The sequence below is a fragment of the Vanacampus margaritifer genome, chromosome 20, assembly GCF_051991255.1.
Source record: "Vanacampus margaritifer isolate UIUO_Vmar chromosome 20, RoL_Vmar_1.0, whole genome shotgun sequence".
NCBI lineage: Eukaryota > Metazoa > Chordata > Actinopteri > Syngnathiformes > Syngnathidae > Vanacampus > Vanacampus margaritifer.
Genome location: NC_135451.1, coordinates 16,531,072 through 16,554,849, shown reverse-complemented (window position 1 = coordinate 16,554,849; position 23,778 = coordinate 16,531,072). Strand labels below are relative to the sequence as shown.

The 23,778-nt window shown below is 43.8% G+C and overlaps 1 protein-coding gene across 1 annotated transcript in view; it reads left to right on the top strand.

Moving 5' to 3' along the window:
• gli3 (GLI family zinc finger 3) overlaps positions 1 to 23,778 on the top strand; it is a 112,275-nt gene that overhangs the window by 39,083 nt on the left and 49,414 nt on the right. Inside the window, exons 3-4 of the mRNA XM_077554800.1 lie at positions 5,989 to 6,210; positions 22,251 to 22,356. Coding sequence (XP_077410926.1) covers positions 5,989 to 6,210; positions 22,251 to 22,356 — 328 coding nt within the window. The remainder of the gene's footprint in view (positions 1 to 5,988; positions 6,211 to 22,250; positions 22,357 to 23,778) is intronic.

Below are 23,778 nucleotides of genomic sequence, written 5' to 3'. Positions count from 1 at the left end.
TTCTTCTGTGGTCGTCCGCCCGGGAGTCAATTGAGCCTTTTGTGCCCGCCAGTGTTTGGCGAACCATTGAAGGTGCTCGGGACCGCAATAATGAAGCCCCTTAAGGTGCTATATGGGACATTGATGAACCCGCCGGTCTCGCCATGGTAACGCTTGCGAGCGTATGACATCGCTGTGATTGAGCCATTAGTCGCTTGACCTCAGCGGGGGGGTGAGGGGTGGGGGGGTCGTAAAGCGCTTTCACATCGGCCAGCCAAGCTGCCGGTTTTCCCCGCCGCTGACATTGGTGAAGTGTAAAAAGGCGTCGTCGTTGCCGGAAGGTTCTGCACTTATGCGAAGAAATACTCCATTTAAAGTTTGCACAGTATTACACTCTAAAAACAGTTGGATCAAAATTGGACTCCACTTTCTGGGTTGTTTCATACAAAATGACCCCATTTTTGGACCCAAGTAAAAGGTTCTGACCCAATATTTATGAGTTGTTTTACACTAAAAGAATAAAGACCCATTTCTTGACTCAAAGTTGGGTCAAATTGACCAAAGTAGAGGATCGGTCAAGTTTTGACCCATAGTTGGGTTATTTGTTGACCCAACTGAGTGTACAGTAGCTTAAACATTTTATTTTTTAACCCAGTACTTGGTATGTTCGATACCTTTTTTTTTTTTTTAAAACCTTTATCAGTACAAGACACTGAAACCACAAGTACTTTGAATTCATAACACTCCCCCCCCCCCCCTCACACATACTGTACACACACAAAAAAAGAACAAGAATTTTAAAGAACACTCTAAAAACTGTTGGGTCAAAAGTAACCAAACTTTGGGTCGATCCTCTACTTGAGCCAATTTGACCCAAATTTGAGTCTAGAAATGGTTCTTTTAGTGTAAAACAACTCATAAATATTACTTTTGACCCAACTTTTTTCTTTAATGAAATGTCCCAATACAGCATTTTCCCTTAAAATTTGATAAAGTTACTGTCAATTTTCTATTTTCCTAATTTCTAAATCTTTGCTCCTGATCACAAAATGGCCACAAGAGGACGGACGACGACGGTATTGACTGCCGTCACCAGCATCACGAGTACCAATACCTTCAAATGAGGCCAGGTATCGGCCCGATACCGATACCTCTCGATACTCGTCCATCCCTATCCAGAATTATTTCAGCGCAGTTTTGCTATTCAAATTGCACATTATGTAACAAAAAATGTGAACTCTCCTTTTTTACTAAAACTGCCTCGGGGGTCGACTCGCACTGCAGGGCATGAAAGCCCAGTTGGATTTTTTTTTTCTTTTTGCGCGATTGTCCACATGGCAAAAAGAAACGCGACAGCTAACGTGAACGGAGGTCGAAGTGAGACGCGTGCGCGCAAAACACGACGACTTCACACGGCGCAGTGTTTTTTTTACGGAAATGAATACGGTCGCAGTCCTGACACGTTTGTGGCAATTGCAAGGATTTTCGGCTGGGTCTGATATCAACAAATCGGAATTGGTCTCTTGAGGTCTCCCTGATTTGTTGGAATTTAGACGTCTCTGGGGTTGCTGAAGGACTCCTGTTGGTGGCCTGGTGGGTGGTGTCTGGTCGGTGCTGGATTTCACTTTCCTTTCCTTTCTTTGGTCCTTCCTCGGGTCTCCTGACGGCCTCACGACTCTGGCTGGAAGTGTTCGGTTTAGGGAAACGGTATGGGATTTATTTATTTTTTTTATAGGTTTTAGGTGAACTAATGAATGCACGCACGCACATACACATATTCACCCACATACAAAAAAATAAATAAATCTATATATAAAAAAAAAAAAAAAAAAAAAAGGAGAGCGATGATGACATGTCAAATCGGTAAAATTATCGAATGAGCAATACTGAGCTCTCCAGAAAAAAAAAAAAAGGGAATTTAGATGTCTCTGGGGTTGGTGAAGGACGCTGGTTGGTGGCGTCTGGTCGGTGCTGGATTTCACTTTCCTTTCCTTTCTTCGGTCCTTCCTCGGGTCTCCTGACGGCCTCACGACTCTGGCTGGAAGTGTTCGGTTTAGGTGAACGGTATGGGATTTTTTTTGATAGGTTTTAGGTGAACTAATGAATACACACACACACTCGCACGCACATACACGTATTCACCCACATAAAAAAAAAAAAAAAGAGCAATGATGATGACATGTCAAATCGGTAAAATTACCGAATGAACAATACTGAGCTCTCCAGAAAAAAAAAAAAACAATAATAAAAAAAAAAAAGGGAATTGTAATGGAGCATATTGGCAAAGCCCTCGTAAATGAACCTGTGATATGAACATAGCCTTCGGCCCACCGCGCCGTTGCATTTCGGTGTCGTTAATGACGGCTGTCATGCCAAATATTTTTCAAGGTGGTCTTTGGCGTCAAAAGTTTGAGAAGCGCTGCCTCAAGCGACGCAACGCGGCAGGCGTCCTCGCAGCCAATTAGGAACAACAAAGCAGGCCAGATTATACGACGCAACTTTAAGAGCGTTACGTTATGAGGCCAGATTTAAGAATGGCGAGGATGCGGCGAAGAAAATTCGGCAGCCCACGGGTGCCGCTCTTATTCCATGCCGGGGCGGCGGCGGCGGCAAATTGTCGGGATCCTTTAACGCGGAACTGACAGGCTGAGAGAGCAGCGAGCCGCCCTCATCCGCAGGAAATGACAGCGTCAGTTATGATATAAGCATTTAATCCCATACGGCGCAGCCCGTGATCTTATTAAGGGAATAATGGCATTTATACGCTCTAAAGCTGGATTAATAGGTCTGGCTCTTGCAAAGCGCAATATTAACATAAAGGGATTTGGGGAATCGGGTTCATCCGCCGCTGCCGCCGCCGCCGCCGCCGCCGCCGCCGACACGGGCTGGAAAAAGTGGAGGCCGCGAGCGCCACGTGCGCCCGAAAACGAAAAACTGGCATCCGGCGCTTCCCTCGCACCGTCTGACGTCGACACGTGAGAACGCGCAAGCTGACTGCGGTTCATATTTATGAGCTTATTTCTCTGATGTTTTATAAATGGAGCCATGTAGATGTTAAAAGGCCGCTGGGCGCTCATGTCTGCTGGCCAATTTGAGCTGCGGAGACGCACTTAAGAGGCTTTTTTTTTTTTTTGCGTCCAGGAAATACAAACTTTTGAAAAGTGGTCCCTAGCGGACGTTTTTTTTCGAAAAATAACGCAAAGCGCGTCAAACGCTCGAGTGTGCGTTTGAGTCAAAGTCACGCACGTGCGCTACTCAACAAAAGTTCAAAATAACATATGTGGGAAAGCCGAAGCAATATATTTTGTAGATATATTTTATTTATCGTCTAATTTCACATTACTTCTAGTATTGGCACAATTGAATGTAAAATATCAACCATTCATTTTCAATGGGACTGACGTTGAACTTTTTCTAAGTCCCGCCTCCGTGCCTACAACTGTGCATTATCCAGTAACCAGGAGGTCACGGGTTTGAATCCCACCTTGGACTGTACATGGCAAATATATTCATGGCCGTTATGCTAAGTGAAATAAATGTATACCAACTGACTACCATATCAAGAAATGCATTATAATTTCACTGAAATCAATAAATGCATGCTAGCTGTTAGCATCAGATGACAATTTTTCAAAACTAAATACGCCATTAGCCATGATTTCAAACAAGTCACGTTAGCTGAGTGGTTAGAGCACCACCACGGAGTACCTGGGTTCGAACCCTGCTTGGACCATATTTGAGTACTTAAGTCATTTCTCTTTCGATTTACTTTATAAGTACATGCCTTCAAATATTAGCATTTAGCTAATAACATTCAACTTTTCAGTATTGCCTCAAATTTCTGTAGAAATTGCAATTTGTATCGTTAAATTAGTGGTACGATACAATAGATACCGATTATTAGTAGTCAAGGATGCTGATAACTGATATTTGGAGACGATATTCGTTTGTAGTATAAAGTTAAATATTTATGTAACATTCTTTAAAATGTAATAATGACTTGACCTGGTTTAAATTCTTTTTAGCATGTTTATCAAATAACTTTTTTTATTTTTTTTTATTTTTGACAATAGACATCTTTGTTTTAAAATTCTAACAACAAGTGCAGGGAGATCCAGGCTCAGCAGCATCCCTTAGAAAGTTCAAAAACCTCAAGAAAATAAAAAGCTCACAGAAGTTTTCTACAGTAAATCAACAATCGAAATTAAAAAAAAAAAAACTGTCAAAATGCCAAATATTGGCGCTGACAATCGGCCTGGCTGGCAATCGCTTTATCCCTAAATTACTGTTTAAAGATCCAAAATAAACAATATTTAAAAAAATTTATATATTTTTAATTTTTATTTTTTTAATTTTTTTTTATAAATTTTTTTAACATGTATTTATTTTATAACTAAATGACAAGCAGCTTTACTAAGATAGTTTACAACCATCAGCATCTTGTTCACGTTGCGGGTCAAGACGACTGATCCATTCTAAAAACAATATTTCCTACTTTTTGATTTTGCCTTTTTTTTTTTTTTTTGTTCTTTTATATACGGGTCATATTGACCCATAAACATTCTTAAAGAAACAAAGACAAAAAGAGGGCTAATACTCCAAGTCGGGCGGCTGACTGACTTTGCGCCCCCCCTCAGTCCCTCCTGCGTGGATGGCAGTTCAAAGGTCAAACCCCATGTCAAAGGCCGTGTCTTTCTTGGCTGAGCTCAGCCCTTGAACTCAACTCGGCGTTTATCCCCTTCTTTAGCCAGCGTGCCAGGAAGCTTTTCCCCCCAGAGATCTCGCTCCTCCCAATTTCTCCGTCAGACAGCGGATGAGAGATTTAGTTTAAGAACAGTCCAAAGGGGGGGAGTGGGGGGGGGGTGTTGGTGAGGGAGGGGGCGCTTGATACAACCCATGACGCTGTTTAATGGGCAGCTTGGAATGCGGTCGGGAAGCCTCTCTTGCTCTCTCCATGGGAATTATGAAGGAGAGAGAGAAAAAAAAAAGCTGAATTTAAGAGCAGACTTCTGGGAAATCCTCAAGTTTGAAACGCTTTTGCCCGAACACTTCGCAACTCCCACATGTGGCTGAACCCCATGCGGCATATTTACACTGGTGATAAAAAAGCCTCAGTTGGTTGTAGGTGAGGAAAGACAATGTATTTAAAAAAAATTGATATATAACCGGGAAATGAATAATTTCACAGCTCAATGCGATCTTTGTGTTTTTACTGTGCATACGACAAATAAACATCTTGAGTCTTGTAACTGGGAAGATTGTTGAGTTCCTCACAAGTCCTGTCATCTGTAATTGTTGCATTCATTGACCCATTGTCAGATTTAAAAATCAAAATCATCTTTCCCCATTGAAATGAATGGAAGTGCAATTAATCCGTTCCAGCCGCTTCAAAAAAACACCCCAAATCTTTTTTTCTTTTGCTAGCATAATGGTGCATTAGCAACTGTGAATTAACTCATTCACTCTCAGCCATTTTCACTGAAGCAACCCCCTTCGCTCCTGGCTGTTTTACTGGATATTGACTGATTTTGTAAGGCCCACAGAATATTGTGTTCTATTGCAATAAAAACATGGAACCTACCAAAAGAAAGATTAGAGTCTCTTCTGTCATCAGGGAAAAACATATATTTCTATCTGTTTCCGTTTTCAGCAATTAGCATCATCGTTATTCACAAACACTAACAAAAAGAGCTTGTTGCAACATGGTCCTAGTTGATCTCTTATACTCTGCTGCCGCATGCTGGCCGTTTTTTGTAATACTACCATTGCTTTAAGCAACCTCTTCAGGTCAGAAGTGGCATCAGAGCCTTCTGTATGCTCTAGCATAAAAAACATATAAATACGTTTTTGGGAGTGAAGCACAAATTATTAAAAACTATATTTATACGTTTTTAGGTTTGAATGAGTTAATGGTGGCCAGATGATGAGGCGCCATCTTGCGGTAAGGGTCTGAAGCGTTCTCGTATCTGCAACGTCTTTCCTCATGAAGCCCTTGTTGTCGTTTGGCAGAGGATGAGAGCTCGGGCCCGCTGTACCACCGCGAGAGGCGCAACGCCCTCAGCTCGGAGCGCGGCGTGACCGAGGAGCCTTCCACGTCCACCGAGGAGCGACCTTCGCCGCTCAAGAAGGAGCTCCTTGGATCCCTGCCCCACCTGGCAGAACACGCCCTGCCCTACCGGGGGACCCTCTTCGCCATGGACCCCCGCAACGGCTACCTGGACTCGCACTACCGTAAGAAACTTTCAAGTGTTCTTTGTAGCAGTAGTGCATGCGAGACTGTTCCAGTAGGGTGTGCGAGTCAGGATTTCTTCATTTGTATGTGAGAGAGCATTTCAGAAGTGCCTGTATGAACAAATCTTTTGTAAGTAGCATTATGAGAGTGTTCCATGAGTGTGTATGTGAGAACGTTTCAATAGCGTATTGGCGAAAAGTGTTTTTTCAGTGTTGTGTGTGAAAGCATTTCAGTGGTGAATCTTAGTGTTTCGGTAGTGTGTGTGAAAGCGCTTTAGAGGTGTATGTGAGAGTGTTCTAGGAATGTGTGAGAACATTTCAATGGTTTGTGAGAGTGGTTTAGAAGTGAATATGGGAGTGTTTCAGTTGTGTGAGCGCTCATTCCAGTAGAATGTGAGAACATTTCAATGATGAATGTGAGAGCATGTCAGTAGTGTGTGTGAAAGCGCTTTAGAGGTGAATGTGAGAGTGTTCTAGGAGTGTGTGAGAACATTTCAATTGTATGTGAGAGTGGTTTAGAAGTGAATATGGGAGTGTTTCAGTTGTGTGAGCGCTCATTCCAGTAGAATGTGAGAACATTTCAATTATGAATGTGAGAGCATTTCAGTAGTGCGTGTGGGTGAATAATTTTTAACTTGTGTGTGTGAGAGTGTTTAAATAGTAATGTCAATGTTCCCGTAGTGTTAGTGAGTTTTCATAGTGCTCCTAAAATCATTTCAGTTGAATGAGAGAGTATTTAAATATATTATGAAATAATTTCACTAGTTTCACTTTTTGAGAATTATTCATTAGCATGTATGCACTGAGAGAGTATTTCAGTAATGTGTGAGAGCATTTTTGTAGCGTTTATGAATGAATCTTTTTTTTTTTCCAGTTTTGTTGTAGCTGAGAGAGCATTTCAGCAGTTTATGTGAGAGGTAATCCCGTCTGTCCCTGACGGCCCGTCATACGTGGCGCAGGCGGCGTTAGTATGGCCGGCGTGCCTGCTTAATTCCCTCATTAGGGGCGGCCTGTCGGAACGCCGAGCTCGCTCTCGTCAACTCGCACTTCAAACGGCCCAAAGTCAAACCGCATCTCCGCCTCCCCCCTCCCACCTCGCATGTGTGAGAGCCGACAAGCCGGCGCAAGCCTTACGTGAGATAGCGGAGATCATCTGAAGCAAAGCTGGACGGCAGCGAGATGATTGGGTTAGCAAGAGTCTGATTAGGGGGCTAATGGCCTGCTGGGTTCGCCATCAATCGGCTGTGAATGGAGTTGGGGCCGATTGCTAATGAAAAGTCCAGCGGAGCCCGACCGCCAAGTGTAACTCTATTTACTGAAGGGAAAGCGAAGCGTGCTGGTGACGGTGTGGGACCCTGGGGGCCGCCACATTAGGGGCCATTACATCCTGGCCTAAGTCAGCAACACTGCCACTTCTTGTTTGTGTGTGTGGGAGGAACGAAATGCCGGGCGGGGGTCACCCTGTAGCTAAGGGTCACGCGGAAGAGGCAATCTGATTGAGTTCAAATGCTGAAAAAGTAAAAAAAAAAAAAAAAAACCTGTCAAAGTTCATTAGGGTCCACAGAATGTCTTAAAATGACTGAAATAATTCATATTAATAAATCCTCATTACAACTAAGACATTTTGGATTTATTATTAGCAAACAAAATTATAAAGTAATAAAAATAAGAAAGTACATTTTTTTAATAATAAAAATAAATAAAATAATAACAATAATAATTTATTATTTTATTAATTTTTGTTATTATAAAAACATTATCCCTCTCTAACTTTTTAAAGGGTGACACGGGGTGAATTTGCGTTCCAGTCGTTCAGGGCTGAAAATTGAGAAGAAGGACCAAAAGTAGTGCAGACTTTTGGAACAAAAAAGAAACTGCTGTGCGGTTGGTGGTATGCATGGTGAGCAGCGAGCCAAGATAGGCTCCACTTGGGACAAATGGAATTAGGGCTGCTCGGTTATGAAAGAAAAAAAATCACAAATAATTGGGCAGAAAATTGAGAAGAAGGACCAAAAGTAGTGCAGACTTTTGGAACAAAAAAGAAACTGCTGTGCGGTTGGTGGTATGCATGGTGAGCAGCGAGCCAAGATAGGCTCCACTTGGGACAAATGGAATTAGGGCTGCTCGATTATGAAAGGAAAAAAAATCACAAATAATTGGACGAATAATTGAAATAACGATTATGGGCAATCATTCATTTTTTGGTACAAACCAAGAAAATGTTTAGACTAAAAAAGAAATAAAAAATATTAAGACAACTAAAAGTTCTGTGAAACACTATAATTATGCAAGTTCCTTTTAGATGAAACAAAATGTACTAAATAAGTTATTTTAAAATTCTAAATAGGTGCAAATGCATACATTTAAACAACTCAAAAATTTGTATTAATGATCTTTTTTTGATTATGTTTTTATAATTGTGGAGTGTAATAATTGAAATTGTAATTGAATTTCGATTAATTGCACTGCGCTAAATGGAACCGAAAATGAAATGATGCAATGTGTAGTCAATTCTAGCTACCTTTAGCTAGCAGCTCGTTTTTATGGCCTCAACCTGCCGTGCTGTCATTCCAGTTTTCCGCCCCATAACTCGTGATAACCGTAAAAAAAAAAAAGTGATGAATTCCACATGTTTGACACAATTAATAATTCCGTTCCAGACTATTTTTTATTGGGATGCTGTTGGAGGGGAGGCCAATCCATCGTCCGAGTTGCGAGTAAACAAGCCGAGCAGACACGGCGAGTCGTGTTTCCGCTAATAATAGCCAGTTACAAAACGCATTAGCGTCACTAGTCAGAGTTATGATCTGCGGGAAAGCGACCACCTCCTGCAGGCCGCAGGTGTTGGGAACATGGGGGGGGGGGGTGAATGGGCTTCCTTTGAACTTGGGGGTCACCCATGCTTGTACCCCAAGGTGTAACATGTAGAGCACACCCTCACGTTTTAAAACAATGATTTCGTTTTTGTTCATTATCTGAAAATGTGGCCTAGGCCGCAACATGTAACGATCTCACCTCCTAAAATTCGCCCCAGGTGTGAACCGGTGATGGAGAGACCTTGCACAATAACGCAGAAGCACATCAATCGGCTTAGCGTTTGCTTTTGGCCCGTGTCGGCGCGTAATGCGTCTAAATACGCCGACACCTGCAGCCTCCGCACACCTGGCGGCTGCGAAGAAAAATAAGGAGAAAAAGAACAAGGCTCGGCTGGCTCGTTGTCTTCATTCCGACAGACGCGTGATCGTCCTTTGCCGGAGTCGGTGTTTACTTTTGGGCTTTCCACCCACTTGAGCGCAACACAGAGGAGCCACTAAGGAAACATGGCCCCTATTGTTAGCATTAGCTAATCGCGGCGATGCCGGGGTCTTAGCCGCTTTTCTTGGGCAAACACACAGGATAAGAGTCGGCATCCCTTCTTAGCGCCGCGCTAATACACGGAGGCTTTTGGCGCAGGGGATGAGGAGGAAGGGATTGCGCCGTGGATTAATGAGGGAGGCGGCGGTTTGTTTTTCAACATCCTAATTGTCTTTAAGTGTGAATGCGACATCTGTCGACATTATGCGCCGATTAGCCGGTCAGCGGTCCAGCAACAGTCTTCTTCTTTAAAAGTGCGTCTTTCTTAAACATTTGGCCCTCCTTTGCCAAGCCTGAAGACAAAGCCCATTTTTTTTTTCTTTTCAAGCCACGGATTTCTTGCAAATGTTAAAGCGGCTGCTGAAACGCCAGAGAACGAAAAAAACAAAATCTCTCCGCTTAAGAATTAGTTTGACAAAATGACTTTTTTTTTTTTTTTTTTTATGGCGTCGTGATGACCGTCTCTCGGTCCTGTCGGATCCTCGCACAAAAGCCTGGTTGTTTTTGACTGATGGCACAATCCGAGCTGGCTAAGCCGGAGGCGGCGCGGGTGCGGATCTCCCGGCCGCTGGATTCACATTCCCGAGTATCCCCGCTAACCCCGCCGACTGAGCCCGGCCGGAGGTGACGACTACTTGGATCAGTCTGAGATTGGCGGGGGAAAAGGAGGTCACGGGGGGTTGTTGGGTCACAAAACTGCTGCAGAAAGCTGATCTCTGGCACCGCTGAACCGTAGCACATCTGTTTCAATATCGAAATGGAGCTGAACATGCTGTTTCGTGGCTAATAAAGGCTTCTACTTTTATTGTGTTGTTTACTTCTAGTATTAGACTCGTGTAGTTTCATTGCAGTCTTGTCTAGTTCTAGCCCTTGTAACGTGAATTTTTTTTCATAAAATAAGCCAACATTTGGCTCACTATTGGAAATATATTTTTTAAATTTGCGACCAAAATCAAAATGTTCAATGGCATCAGACCTATCCTTACATATATATTTTTTATTTATTTATTTGTTTTTGATGTCGCAGGCCTGAGCTCTCGATCACAACCGTGCTTTCTTGTTTTGGTATAAGAATGGGGACATAGGAAGCGCATAAATCAGCTCAACCAAAAATGAGAATTAGCTCTCTAGTACCATCTGGTATATTTTGGCTTTTAGGACTCTAAAGTAAAAAAATTTTTTTTATACGTTTAGTTGATGCTCCAGTGAAGGGATAAATTGGGTAATCGTGGGAAATGCATAAGGTGTACAGTGCATCAAAACACATGAAAAATCATTATTTATAATGGGAGTCAATGGTCCAAAATTTGGACGTTTGTATGTATGTTTACTAAAAACATTTGTTTCCCACATAAATAATGACAATAATAATTTTGAAATTTTGGACGGTGCCATTTTGAACTTCAACACAATTGCGTGCAATTTCAGCTCACTTAATTTAAAGGTTAATTCTGTTTTTGTGTTTCCTTAACATCCCGAACCTGGCCGGAGTTGACTAATACCTGGATCACTCGGGGGTCCGCAAAGGAGAACAACAGCGGTGGAGGGTATTTGAGCGGTGGCAAAATCGCTGCGGCCAGCTGATCTCAGGGATCGCTGAGCCGTGCCACGTCCGTCCGTCCGTCCACGCATCCGTCTCAATATCAAAATGCAGCTGACCAGTGAACTATGTGAGCCGGCTGTCACGGCCGCGAAACGTGATCGGCACAACAACGGCCTCGCAGTGCCGACAAGTAATTACAGTTCTCCGCTTCATGTGGACTGCACAAGACATTTCCATTTATCTTGAAGTGTTTGTGTATGTTTCGGATGGAGAAAGGGGGGGGGGGTGGTGGCGAGTGCTTGCGGGGGGTTAGAAAACCAAGGAGTGACCCTTGGAGAACCTGATAAGAAGTGGCCTGGAGTGGCTTCAAAAAATGGCCAAGGTGAGAAGATCCCGAGGCAATTCTTGTATAGTTCAAGTGTAGTTGTAGTATTTTTTTTTTATTCTAATGAACTCAATTTCTACTTAGTTCAATAGTTGTTCAAGTGTAGTTTTATTGTGGTTCTAATGTCATTCGAGTTTGGGTCAAGTATAATTCAAGTGTAGTTCAATCATTTGTGCAGTTCTAGTGTATTTCTTTCTTTCTCAGATGTAGTTTTAGTTCATTTATTCCTAGTTCTGATTTAGTTTGAGTGTGTTTCAAGTGTAGTTGTCGTTTAACTTTAACTCATTCAAACACATAAACGTATCAATACATTTTTTAATACTTTGTCCAGCACTCCCAAAAACGTATCGATACGTTTTTAATGTTTTTTTTTTTTTTAAAGCTAGAACATACAGAAGGCTTTGATTCATCTTAAAGCAATGGTAGGTTTTACAAAAAAAACGGCCAGCAGGTGGCAGCAGAGTATAAGAGATCAGTCAGGGTGATGTTGCAACAAGTTCTTTTTCCCAGCGTTTTCAACAGGAATGGCAATAATGATGACACTTAGCTAATGCTAATGCTAATTGCTGCAAAACAGAAACATAAAAATTTACTTTTTTCCTGATGAAAAAAGAGACTCTAATCTTTCTTTTGGTAGAGTCAGTCAAATCCAGTAAAACAGCCAGGAGCGAAGGGGGTTGCTTCAGTGAGAATGGCGTTAAGTGAATGAGTTAAATGCAGTTTTAGTACAGTTTTTTTTTTTTTTAAATAATGTATAAAAACATTTTTATTTAGTTTTGTTTTTAATTGTGCCTTGCTTTACCAGGTCGGCATTGCAAATACGATTCTGTTCTCAGTGGCCCGACTGGAATAAATAAAGGTTGACATAAGTGAAAGTCCTGCTAATTTTGTTCTCTTCAGACCTCTTGCAAGAGGTTTGTCGTACCTTCAAAGTAAGCCCTAAGGTGAGAAGACGCGGGGTAAAATCTAGTGTACTTCTAGTTCCACTATAGTTCAAGTGCTGTTCTAGTTTAGTATATCGCTTTGAAAAGCAAGACGTGACCCTCAGAGAACGGCGCAAGAAGCGGCTGGCGTGCCTTCAAAGAAAGCCCCAGGTGCGAAAACACGGGCAGGGTAAATGTTTGTCTTTGCGACGCCTCAAATATTGAGCGCGGTGGCGAGGTGGCGTCCCTCGGCATCAGCGAGAAGAAGAAGCAGCCCCGGGCGCGCTGCAGGCAAACCAAAGGGACGCCTTCCATCCGCGGCCAAGGCCTTTCATCAGGACAGAACAACACGGGGGTCCCGGTGGTCCGGCACACCAGGGATAATCAGATGATCCCCTTTTTACAGCTTATTAGCGGCATCGCTCGCAAGATAGACCCTGATCTGGCATGCGAGTTCCTCTTTGTAGCAAGAACCGCATGACTTGAAGGGTAGGAAGGGTGGGGGGGGGGGTGTTGGGGGTTCATCAGAGTTTCAAGTGTTTTCAAGTCATGTGACTGGTCTGGAGAAATAACGACGCGTCTCGTTAACAATGACGAGATTAAAGGCGACGGGGCTAAAGGAGAATTAAGCAGAATTTCCAGGGAACTTAGCACGTTCAAAGACCAGCGTTTCGCCGGCGTATCAGCGCGGCAACATCTGTCGTAGCGCCGCTGTAGCATTCCCCCCCCCCCCCCCCCCGACTTCCTTGTTTTCTTAATCACGCCATTCACCCGCGCGCACAAAACACTGCGCTGATGTCGCCAAAGCTTTAAAAGCAAGATTTGCGGCGTCTTGACGACAATAACAATTTGATTCGAGGCTCGCTAGCCTCCTTATTAGCAGGATAATCGCGTATGTGTCTGTTAGTTAGTATTTTCTTGTTGTTTTGTTTTTGTACAAGTCCAGAAGATAAGCTAACTTTGCTCAGCGGGGCACAACTTTAGCTACTTGAGACTTCTAATGAGATACAAAAACATGCTGAACATGCTGTTCGCTCTCACAATGGAGGCTTGGACGTCGACTGCACTTTTGGTCGAGTTCATTTGTAGAGGGAGTCTTCGAGTTACGTCGTTTTGACTTTACGGCGCCCGTGCCTCGTCCGTAGCATTCCCACAGTAATCACGCCATTTTAAAGTTAAGACGTCCATCGAGCAGGTCGGCTCGCCATCAGGTGCATCATATTTCTGTGTTTAAGTTTGAATTAGCTCCCTGTAGTTTTTAGTTTTAATGAAGTTTTGCTTTAGTTTTATTGTTCAACTGAACGTGTTAGTTTATTGCAGTTTGTAGTTCAAATTTTATTGAGGTATACAGGTAAATAAAAGGTAAATTCCAGTGGTGGCGAAAGTCGTTCTCCGCATTTGACCCATCCCCTGAGGTAGCGGTGAGCAGCAATGATTGCGCTCGGGAATCACAAGGTAATCTAACCCCCACCAATTCCAACCCTTTATACTGAGTGTCAAGCAGGGAGGCAATGGGTCCCATTTTTATAGTCTTTGGTATGACCCGGCCGGGGTTTGAACCCACAACCTCCCAGTCTGAGGGCGGACACTCTACCACAAGGCTACTGAGTTGGTTGAAGGTAGGGCAAACTTTCCTGCCATAAAGGTAATCATGCTAAGATAAGAAATGCTCAGTTGCTATAGGTGAGGTATTGGTTTAAATGTGTGGGTTTTAATTGAGCTGTTTTATGCGCGCAAGGCGATTAAAGCGTCTCCGACGGCGGCGATATCTCTCAAAACTGAGCGCGCGAGAGACAACACGTCTACGGGAGCAGAAAGCCAGCAGAGGTGGCGCTTGGCAGGCGAGGTGGAGGAGTGAGGGGAGGTATGAGTAACAAAGCCCAAAATGAAGAGAGACATAAAAGAATGAGAGCGCAAGGAGGTCAGGCCCATCACAGGCTTTGGTGTTGCCTTCAAAGATGGCTGAGACAGGTGGCAGCTCCAGACAATCTCGCGGCGCAGAGCAGCATCCTCTCAGGAGGAGATAAGGGATTCCTGCGTGCGGGGCACCTTCCCCTCCGCCCCTCCGCAACCCCCACCCCCGGCCGTCTCCGGGTTCTCCCTTTGATGTGGCTGCGCCGCCGGCGCAACGAGGGCCGCTCGGGGCCACGAGGGCGGACCTTCGGGAAGCGGCGCCCCGGCCGCCGCAACTTCTCAGGTCTCATTAAAGCGCTCCGCCGCTGCTTAATCCTCTGCGAGGTTTTCGCAGCCAGGCTGGAGGTTTGTCTCTGCGCCCGGGCTACGGCGGGGGAAGCCCAGAGCGCCACCTGCGTGACAAAGAGGCCAAGAATCACCGTGACGCAAGTTCCCCCTTCACTTCTTCCTCGCTTGCCCTCGTATTGCGCCGCTCGTTTCCCTTGATAGCACCTTACAATCTTGGCGGATTATTCTGGGGTGGACGCGGTTGACGGGGATGCGCTAAACGGATTACAACTTTGTCCTTGTTTTGGAATACAGGCTGAAAACAAGCGATTAGCTTCCAGAAAGAGAGGATAGAAAAGTGAGGGAGCAGCTGGAGTTTAAATGCACTCACGCTTTAGTTTTAGTTTTGGTCGACTTCGTCTTATGCACTTCTGGTTAAGTCGTCCTAGGTTTAGGGCAGTTCTCGCTATGTTCTTTTGCTTTTTAGTGGTCCAGAGTACGTCAAGTGTAGTTTTAGTGTAATTATATTGGACGACTAGCTCTAGTTTTGTGTTATTGCAGGTCTATATAGAGTCTAGTTCTAGTGCAGCTCTAGTTCAAGTGTAATTTAGTTTTATTGTATATCTAATGTCGTTCTCTTAGTCGTTGACTGGTCTGGGATGGACTGGGAAACACAAACAGTCTGGGAAAACAATTGTTACCGTTGTGCGGACGACAAACGACAAGCACTGAAACGTATTCATCGAGGTGGATGGTGGGGATGTGCATGACAAGAATGGCCAACCTCCTGCCATTACCATTCGTTTGTCATTTAGGAAAGCGTGACGGCCGCTGATATGCGGCGACTACTACGCATTGAAAAAGTCTGGTGGGCCGGCCTCCCAGTTCATAAAACGCTGGGGGAAGCCCTGGTCTAGCTCTGGTAGAGTAGTTCTAGTGTTGTTGTAATGTGCTTCTGGTCCAGTTTGGACTTTTAATCTCCCTTGCGAGTGTCAAACAAGAGTTTCACGAGCAGATACTTGGCAGCGGCTTTATTTAGAACAATTCTGGCCCGTGTTTTGTCATATCTACGACATCAGTGATAAGACACTCGGAAGAGGGAAAAAGGCCTGCGACGTTTACAGACACCGTAGACAAAACACCGTCCTTCACTTCTTTGTCAGTTCGCAGTAACGCTCTCCATAAACGCAGAATGTCGGAACGGGGCCAAATAAATCCCTGCGAGGGTGGAAATAAAATAGACGTAGCCCGGCGCTGGCGAGCTAACTTGAGGTTTAAATCAACTCGCCTTGTGTCGGAGACATATCAGCGTTTGGGGGGGGGGGGGGGATCTGAGGGAGATAAAGACTGTTGTGGGGGAGGTGTGTGGAGATGTGTTTTTTCCCCCAAATACTAAACTGCTGTGTGAATCTTTCTCAGCTTGGGAAGGGAGGACGGGGTGGGGTGGGGTGGGGGTGTGGTGGGGGGGGGGGGCGCAGAGGCCGGCACATAGCGCTTTGTTCGACTCCCCCCAGCTTATCCCAATCTGGAGAAATTCAGCAAATGTGGGAGATAGATTGGCGCTCCACAGAGGCCTGCTGAAATAACCCGCACTCCCTGATCCGCAGTGGGATAGACGTTGGGGGAGGGACGGGGGGGGCTGGTGTCGTCCATGCAAAACCAGGGTCCTCTATTTGTTCACTGCTAATTAGTTGATTAGAACCAAGACAATACAGGTCATTAAGCAAAATGATAAAAGTGGGTGGGCTCACTTTGCTGCTCAAGAGACACTTGATTTTAAACATTGACACGTGGGCCAGGTAAAAAAAAAAAAAAAAAATCATAAAATGGGTAGAAAATAACTAGAATAATTTGTTTTTCAAATTTCAAGCACAAAGACATAAACATACAATATTAGTGAAACATTACATGCTTACATGAATACAACTTTATTGAAAAACAAAATCTTTTAAGAATAAACAACTAAAAATAATGTGGTTGCGCAAGTGTGCACACCCGCCTATAACAGGGGATGTGGCAGTTTTCAATCACATTCAATGGGAGCTTATTATTATGGCTGTGATTATTCTCTGCAAATAAAGTTCAGGTGTTCATTTTTGTAGCAACATTTTACAGCTTCAACAGCATCAAATTCATGTCATGTCATTATTGAAAGCTATAAGCCAGGAGAAAGCTTTAAGAATAAAATGAGTCATTATTATTTGTATTTTAATTACTAATTGTTTTTATTTTATCATTTACAATAAATCAACCATTCACTTTTTCATGAGATTTTTTTAAAAATGTATTTTGATATACATATCAATACATTCTATTTTAAATATTATCATGCTCCCAAAGGCGTATTTATATGTTTTTTTTTATGTTTTTGCTAGAGCATACAGAAGGCTTTGATGCAGCCTCTGAACTGAAGAGAACGCTTGAAGCCATGGTAGTTATTACAAAAACGGCCAGCAGGTGGCAGCAGAGTATAAGAGATCAGCCAGGGTCATGTTGCAACAAGCTCTTTTGGTCAGTGTTTTCTTTTGGTAGCTTCCAATCAAAACCCAGTAAAGGAGCCGTGGGCAAAAATGATTGCGAGTGTATGAGTTGATCCAGACTCGGTGTCCATTTTTTTTCCCACTCGCTGTGTGTCCCGCAAAGCGACGCGCTTCCATATAATTTGAGCGTGTGATGATTGACGGACCAACGTGTACGTGAACGTCTCCCGGCAAAGGCGGAAAGGCGGCACAAACCTGACATTAACTCCAAATGTTTACCTCCGAACTTAATCACAGCTTTGCTTTAAGGCCGCAGATTTGGGGCCCCTTCCACAGGCTTGTCCCGCGTCTATTTTTGAACTTTGGGGGCGGATTATGGGATATCCCTCTCACAAGCTTCAAATGGACTCGGAGCTGACTAGTTTGCGTGCAGTTCGCGTACTTATTTCTACTTTGCTGCCATTTAGAATTGTTAGTTTGACTGTCGTTCAGTCCGAGTTAAGGTCAAGTTGTTTTGGGGTTGCTGCGGTTCAAGTGTAGCTTGAGTTTAGTTTGAATCGAGTGCAGTTCACATTTTGTCCTGGTGTACTTCAAATATATCGATTTAGCCTACTGCCAATATTGTTTTTAGTTCTCACTATTATCTAGTTCAGTTCTATCAGCATTTCCCGAGCAGCTTTCGTGTTGTTCTATGCAGTTGAGTTGCGAGGCCTGGCGTATGCCAAGCGTGCCTCGGCGCTGAGCTCAGGCGTCGTAGGCGAGTTGGCATCATAAAACGTGCCGGGCGTCGGGCTTCATATGTTCCACATTAACAAGCCGGCAGACCTCTGCGAGCAAGCCGCGCGCTGCCCCCGCCCCGCCCCGCCGCCGCCGCGCCTCCGCAATCCGTCAGAGGCTCTTTGTGCGCTCGCCGCTCGCCGTTGCTCAACCCGTGACCGTAAACTCCGCCACGGTCCGACTTGACAACGACAGACCGCGGTTGGAAATTGTTTATGAAAAGATGACGGAGATTTACGAGCGGTTGCGCGGTTCAGTGACGATGCTCCTCTGGGAAATGGAAATTAACACTTTTCTTACGTAAGCAGTTTTTTTTTTGTTAATATACTTAAAGAATGATTTATTTAAAATGTATTACACATAGAAGTTAAATAAAAAAAGTGTACTTGAATAAATTTTTGTTTAAAAAATAAACAAAGGGAAAAAAAGAAAAAATTATTAAAAAATAAATATATATTACACAAATTAGATTTGAATTTAGTTGTTCAATTTTTTATTCAGGAAAAAAAATCAATGTGTATAACTACAACTGTAAAAAGTGAACAAAAATCACAATTTTGAGTTCGTAAATGTTCGTAGAATCTCATGATCGATTATTGGATGAGCCACAGGAAATCAGCCAATTTCACTAAATTGGTCTCAAAATGGAAGATTTATTTACAATAAATGTAAAGTAGTAGGGAAAAGCGGAAAGGAAAAAAAAGAAGATTTGTGTTCATCCAACAATTCTGGCAGCATAGAGTGCAAAAAAAAAAAAAAGAAGCTATTTTTTGAATACAAAAGATGTGATGGCGCAATAAAGATGGGGAAAGACTTTTTAAATTCATCGTAAACATATTTGAATTAAAAAAAAGAAAAGAAATTTCAAGCATACAATGTCATATAAGATGCGTGATGACAATGGAATCGAAAAATGAAAAGTGATATGTTAAAAAAAAAAAAAAAAGGGCGCTGATGTGCTTTAGGCTTGATCTTCTTCTTCTTCTTTTGACAGCATTCAAGTGTCCAAAAAGGACGAGGCAATTAGCGTCCCGCTTTGATTGGAGGGGAACTTACAGTATATTTCGGTGTGTGGAAATTAATGAGCCTCGTCAAAGTTTGCCTCTAATTGCCTTTTCATTAAGACCAACTTGTAATCGTGTCTTAATGACTTGTGGAAAAAAAAAAAAAAAAAAAGGATTTAACAAAAAAAAAAGAAACAGTGCTACTGCACAAAGTGACATCAGGGTCATTAGGAGAAAACCTTTGGAGGATGATGAAAAGTCTTGATCAAAACCCCACTTTCAGCTTTTGCCAGCCACCCCCCCCCCCCACCCCAAACCCCCTCCGAACCCCCCCTCGGCTGTATCAGCGGCCTTAAATGCCCTTCCTTTTGAATATCCACAAGAGCGGCAGTAATTTAGCCCTCAAGTAAACACTGAGGAGTCCCCACAGGAAGCTGCTGAGATGGATGACAGGATGGATCCAGAACCCCCCCCCCCCCCCTGCTACCACCACTCCGCCCCCCCCTTGAGAGTGTACATTCCTCCTGGTGACACGCAGCTGTTTGCCTCACTAATGGAAGGCCGCGACTGGCGTAAAAGAGGTGGCCGGTTCTTTTAAGCTTTACATAAACTTGTTCTGGCTTAAGTCAACTTGGGAGCCCGACTTAAATAAACCACACCGGCCACAGCGACAGGACGAAAGAGGAAAAAAAATACTTTGAGGAATTCTGGGTAATGCAGTTTTAAACAAAGGTGGCAAATCCAGGTCCAGAAAGTAAAAGCCCTGCCACCGTTTGACTTTAGCCCCAGGTGCTAGCTAGCTAGCTCCCTAGCTAGCTCCCATGGTGCTAGCTAGCTAGCTAGCTCCCATGGTGCTCATTTACATGCTAGGAAGCTAGCTAGCTAGCTAGCTTGCACTAGGGGCTAAAGCCCTGCCACCGTTTGGCTTTAGCCTCAGGTGCTAGCTAGCTAGCTCCCTAGCTAGCTCCCATGGTGCTCATTTACATGCTAGGAAGCTAGCTAGCTAGCTAGCTTGCACTAGGGGCTAAAGCACTGCCACCGTTTGGCTTTAGCCTCAGGTGCTAGCTAGCTAGCTCCCTAGCTAGCTCCCATGGTGCTCATTTACATGCCAGGAAGCTAGCTAGCTAGCTAGCTTGCACTAGGGGCTAAAGCCCTGCCACCGTTTGGCTTTAGCCCCAGGTGCTAGCTAGCTAGCTCCCTAGCTAGCTCCCATGGTGCTAGCTAGCTCCCTAGCTAGCTCCCATGGTGCTCATTTACATGCTAGGAAGCTAGCTAGCTAGCTAGCTTGCACTAGGGGCTAAAGCCCTGCCACCGTTTGGCTTTAGCCTCAGGTGCTAGCTAGCTAGCTCCCTAGCTAGCTCCCATGGTGCTCATTTACATGCTAGGAAGCTAGCTAGCTAGCTAGCTTGCACTAGGGGCTAAAGCCCTGCCACCGTTTGGCTTTAGCCTCAGGTGCTAGCTAGCTAGCTCCCTAGCTAGCTCCCATGGTGCTCTTTTACATGCCAGGGAGCTAGCTAGCTAGCTAGCTTGCACTAGGGGCTAAAGTCAAACTGTGGCAGGATATTTATTATTTATTAACTTTCTGGATCTGGATTCGCCACCCCTGGTTTTAAAGTTTTCAGACAAGCTTTTGGGTTTCTCATTAAGATTTCAAATTAGGGTTTTAAACCAGGGTTAGGATTTGAAAGACACTTTCAAGCCTGTATTAGGGTTGTTATGGTTTCAAATTGATGCTAGAAAAGTTTAGGGGTTACAAATAGGGTTTTGAGACAGGGTTATGGCTTCAAACAAGAATTAGGAATATAAAGTAAGGTTTCAAACCCGGGTTTGGGTTTAAACTTTTTGGACCCTATTTTCGTGCCCTTTCGTTGGCATTTTCGTAGACAGGCGTAGTTAGAGATATTGTAGGCATTTTGTGCCGTTGTGGGAGTGAGCACAGCCGATTTGACAACGCCATCCGTCGGCCCAGTGTGATGTCTGCCAAATTCACAAACACGGCAAACTAAACTTGCCCCGGCACGAAAACAATGAAGCGCCCCATTTTTTACGCCGAGTTCGCCTGTCTACCAAAATTGGGCCCAATGGTTTCAAGCTTGGATCAAAGGTTTCAAATGAGGTTTTCAGGTTGGGTTCGGGATTTCGAAGGAGGGTCTTCAGTTAAAGTTATGGGTTCAAATTCATGCTTCAAAACAGGGACTTTTCAAAGTTTAGTTTCAAGTCAGGGTTCCAAATGAGGGTTTTAAGCCCAAATTAAGATTTAAGGCTTTTAAGACAGGGTTAGGGGTTCAAATGAAGGTTTCAGGCCAGGGTTTGACTTTTAAAGTTCAGCTTATTGGAGAAAATCTTCCTCGCTGATTGCTTTTGATCGCTGTCCCAATACTTTTGTCCGTGTGGCGTAGACGCAGGCCGCCTCCTCTTTTGAGTCCTGCAGGCTCTCATTAAATACGAGAGGCAGGCGATGAGGTAAAACAACCCGAGTGCTCCTCCTCCTCGTCCTTATAAAGCGCCGCTTGTTGCGCCGTCGGCCACCTGCCATGGCGCTGAACGGCGCCAGATGTTTCCCCCGGGCCGACGAAATAAAAAAATGGCTGCAAAAATTATATTTGAGCAAAAAAAAACAAAAAAAAAAACAAGCGTACAGATCGCATCAGAGTCCCGCTGCGTGAAGGTATGCAGATGTTGACACATGTTTTGCCTCGGGGTGCTGAGGCTTGGCAACATTAAAGCCACACGTGTGTGTGTGTGTGTGTGTGTGTGTGTGTGTGTGTGTGTGTGTGTGTGTGTGTGTGTGTGTGTGTGTGTGTGTGTGTGCGTGTGTGTGTGTGTGTGTGTGCGTGTGCGTGTGTGTGTTTATGAGTGAATGAAGCTGTGTGTGTGTTTTATGCAAAGGTGGAATGTCATGATTTGTTGTTGCTGTTGAACGGCGTCCAAGTCTGACAAGCGGACTTGCCTGCTTTCGCAGAGGCTCGTCCCAGCTTGTCCGTCAGTCCACGCACACACACAAGCACGCTTTTAACACGGCGGTGAGGAGTGCAAATGCAGCTTAGGGATTTGTGTGTGTGTGTGTGTGTGTGTGTGTGTGTGTGTGTAATCGGCGAGGGGGAAAAAAAAGAAAGTCTCATTTCGCTCCGTTGAACAACTTTTCTCTGTGTAGTGTGTTGGAAGGCGGGCCCGAATCGGAGCCGCCTGCTGTCCTCGCTTGCTCAGTCAGGTTTGCCTTTTTGGAAAACGGGCATGAATTTCGTCTTCCAATGAAAATGTCTTCAAGGTTACTAAAAACAGTCGGAATCAGGAGTAACGATTTTTTGGTCCAAATTTTCTGGAACCGGTTTTTGGCTCGCCACCTGTTTTTGAGGCGTCCCTAAAATGATCCATGGTTGTTATTCTTTGCAGCCGCGCCGCAGTTCTTCCCGGCCTTTCACCCTCCTGTGCCCATCGACGACAGACATGCGCAGGGTCGCTACATCTACGAGCCTTCGCCGGTGCCGCCTCTCCACGTGTAAGTAGCTTCAGTGCAGTCGACCATCGCCGAGGACACGTTCCACAAACACCAGCAATAAGTCAAAAGCACCGCCATACAAAAAACACTTCAACAAATATTTGTCAATATATTTACCCTTCTTACAAACTTTAAGCACATACAGTATATGAGCTGTTTATTTTCCCCCAGTAGAGGTTTGATGTTAGATGATGTCACATGTGTTGTGAACAACTGCTATATTAACACAATCAGCGCAGCAACACATACAAACAGAACATACGACGACTTACGACGACATACACAAAGACATTCCCAGCACAGTCTAAAAACAGTTGGGTCAACAAGACCCCCAATTGGTTATTTTTCTAAAACAAAAAGTTGCGTCAAATGAATAAGCCACAAAAAAACAAACAATTGTTTGGGGACACATTTTGGGTTATTTATTCAAACTAAAAAGTTGGATCAGATGAATAACCCAAGAAACAACCCATTTTTGGGGGACGGAAACAACAGTTTGGGTTATTTATTTGAACTAAAAAGTTGGGTCAGATGAATAACCCAAAAAAATGACATATTTTTGGGGGACCAACTCAACATTTTGGGTTATTTATTTGAACTAAAAAATTGGATCAAATGAATAACCCAAAAAACAACACATTTTTGGGGGACCAACCCAACATTTTGGGTTATTTATTTGAACTAAAAAGTTGGGTCAGATGAATAACCCAAAAAACAACCCTTTTTTGGGGGGCAACCCAACATTTTGGGTTATTTATTTGAACTAAAAAGTTGGGTCAAATGAATAACCCAAAAAATGACATATTTTTGGGGGACCAACCCAACATTTTGGGTTATTTATTTGAACTAAAAAGTTGGGTCAAATGGATAAACCACAAAACAACTCAGTTTTTTTGGAACCGATCCAGCGCTTTGGGTTATGCGGGTAAACCAAAAAGCTGGGTCAAAAGAATAACCCAAAACCTAATACGTTGTGTTGTTTTGTAGTCTATTAATTTTGACAACAAAAAATTAAGAAACATTTTTGACCTCTCAATGTTTGTTTTGTTTTGTATGGCATTCATTCCACTCAATGCTACGCTAAAAACAGTTGGGTCAAAAATAACCCAACGAAGGGTCAAAAACGTACCCATCCTCTACTTGGGTCAATTTGACCCAACTTTGAGTCAAGAAATGGGTCTTTCAGCGCAAAACAACTCAAAGATATGAATTTACTTGGGTCAAAAAATTGGGTCATTTTGTATGTAACGACCCATAAAGTTGGGTCAAATTGACCCATAAAATTATTTTTGACTCAAGAGTGTGTCTTCTTCTTGTTATTAATTACAATGCGTCTCTTCAAGTAGAGCTCAGTGCTGCACGGCATGCTTAGGCTCAAGGTGGTACTGCACAATTTGCCTGCGAAACCCTTCGAAACGGTTC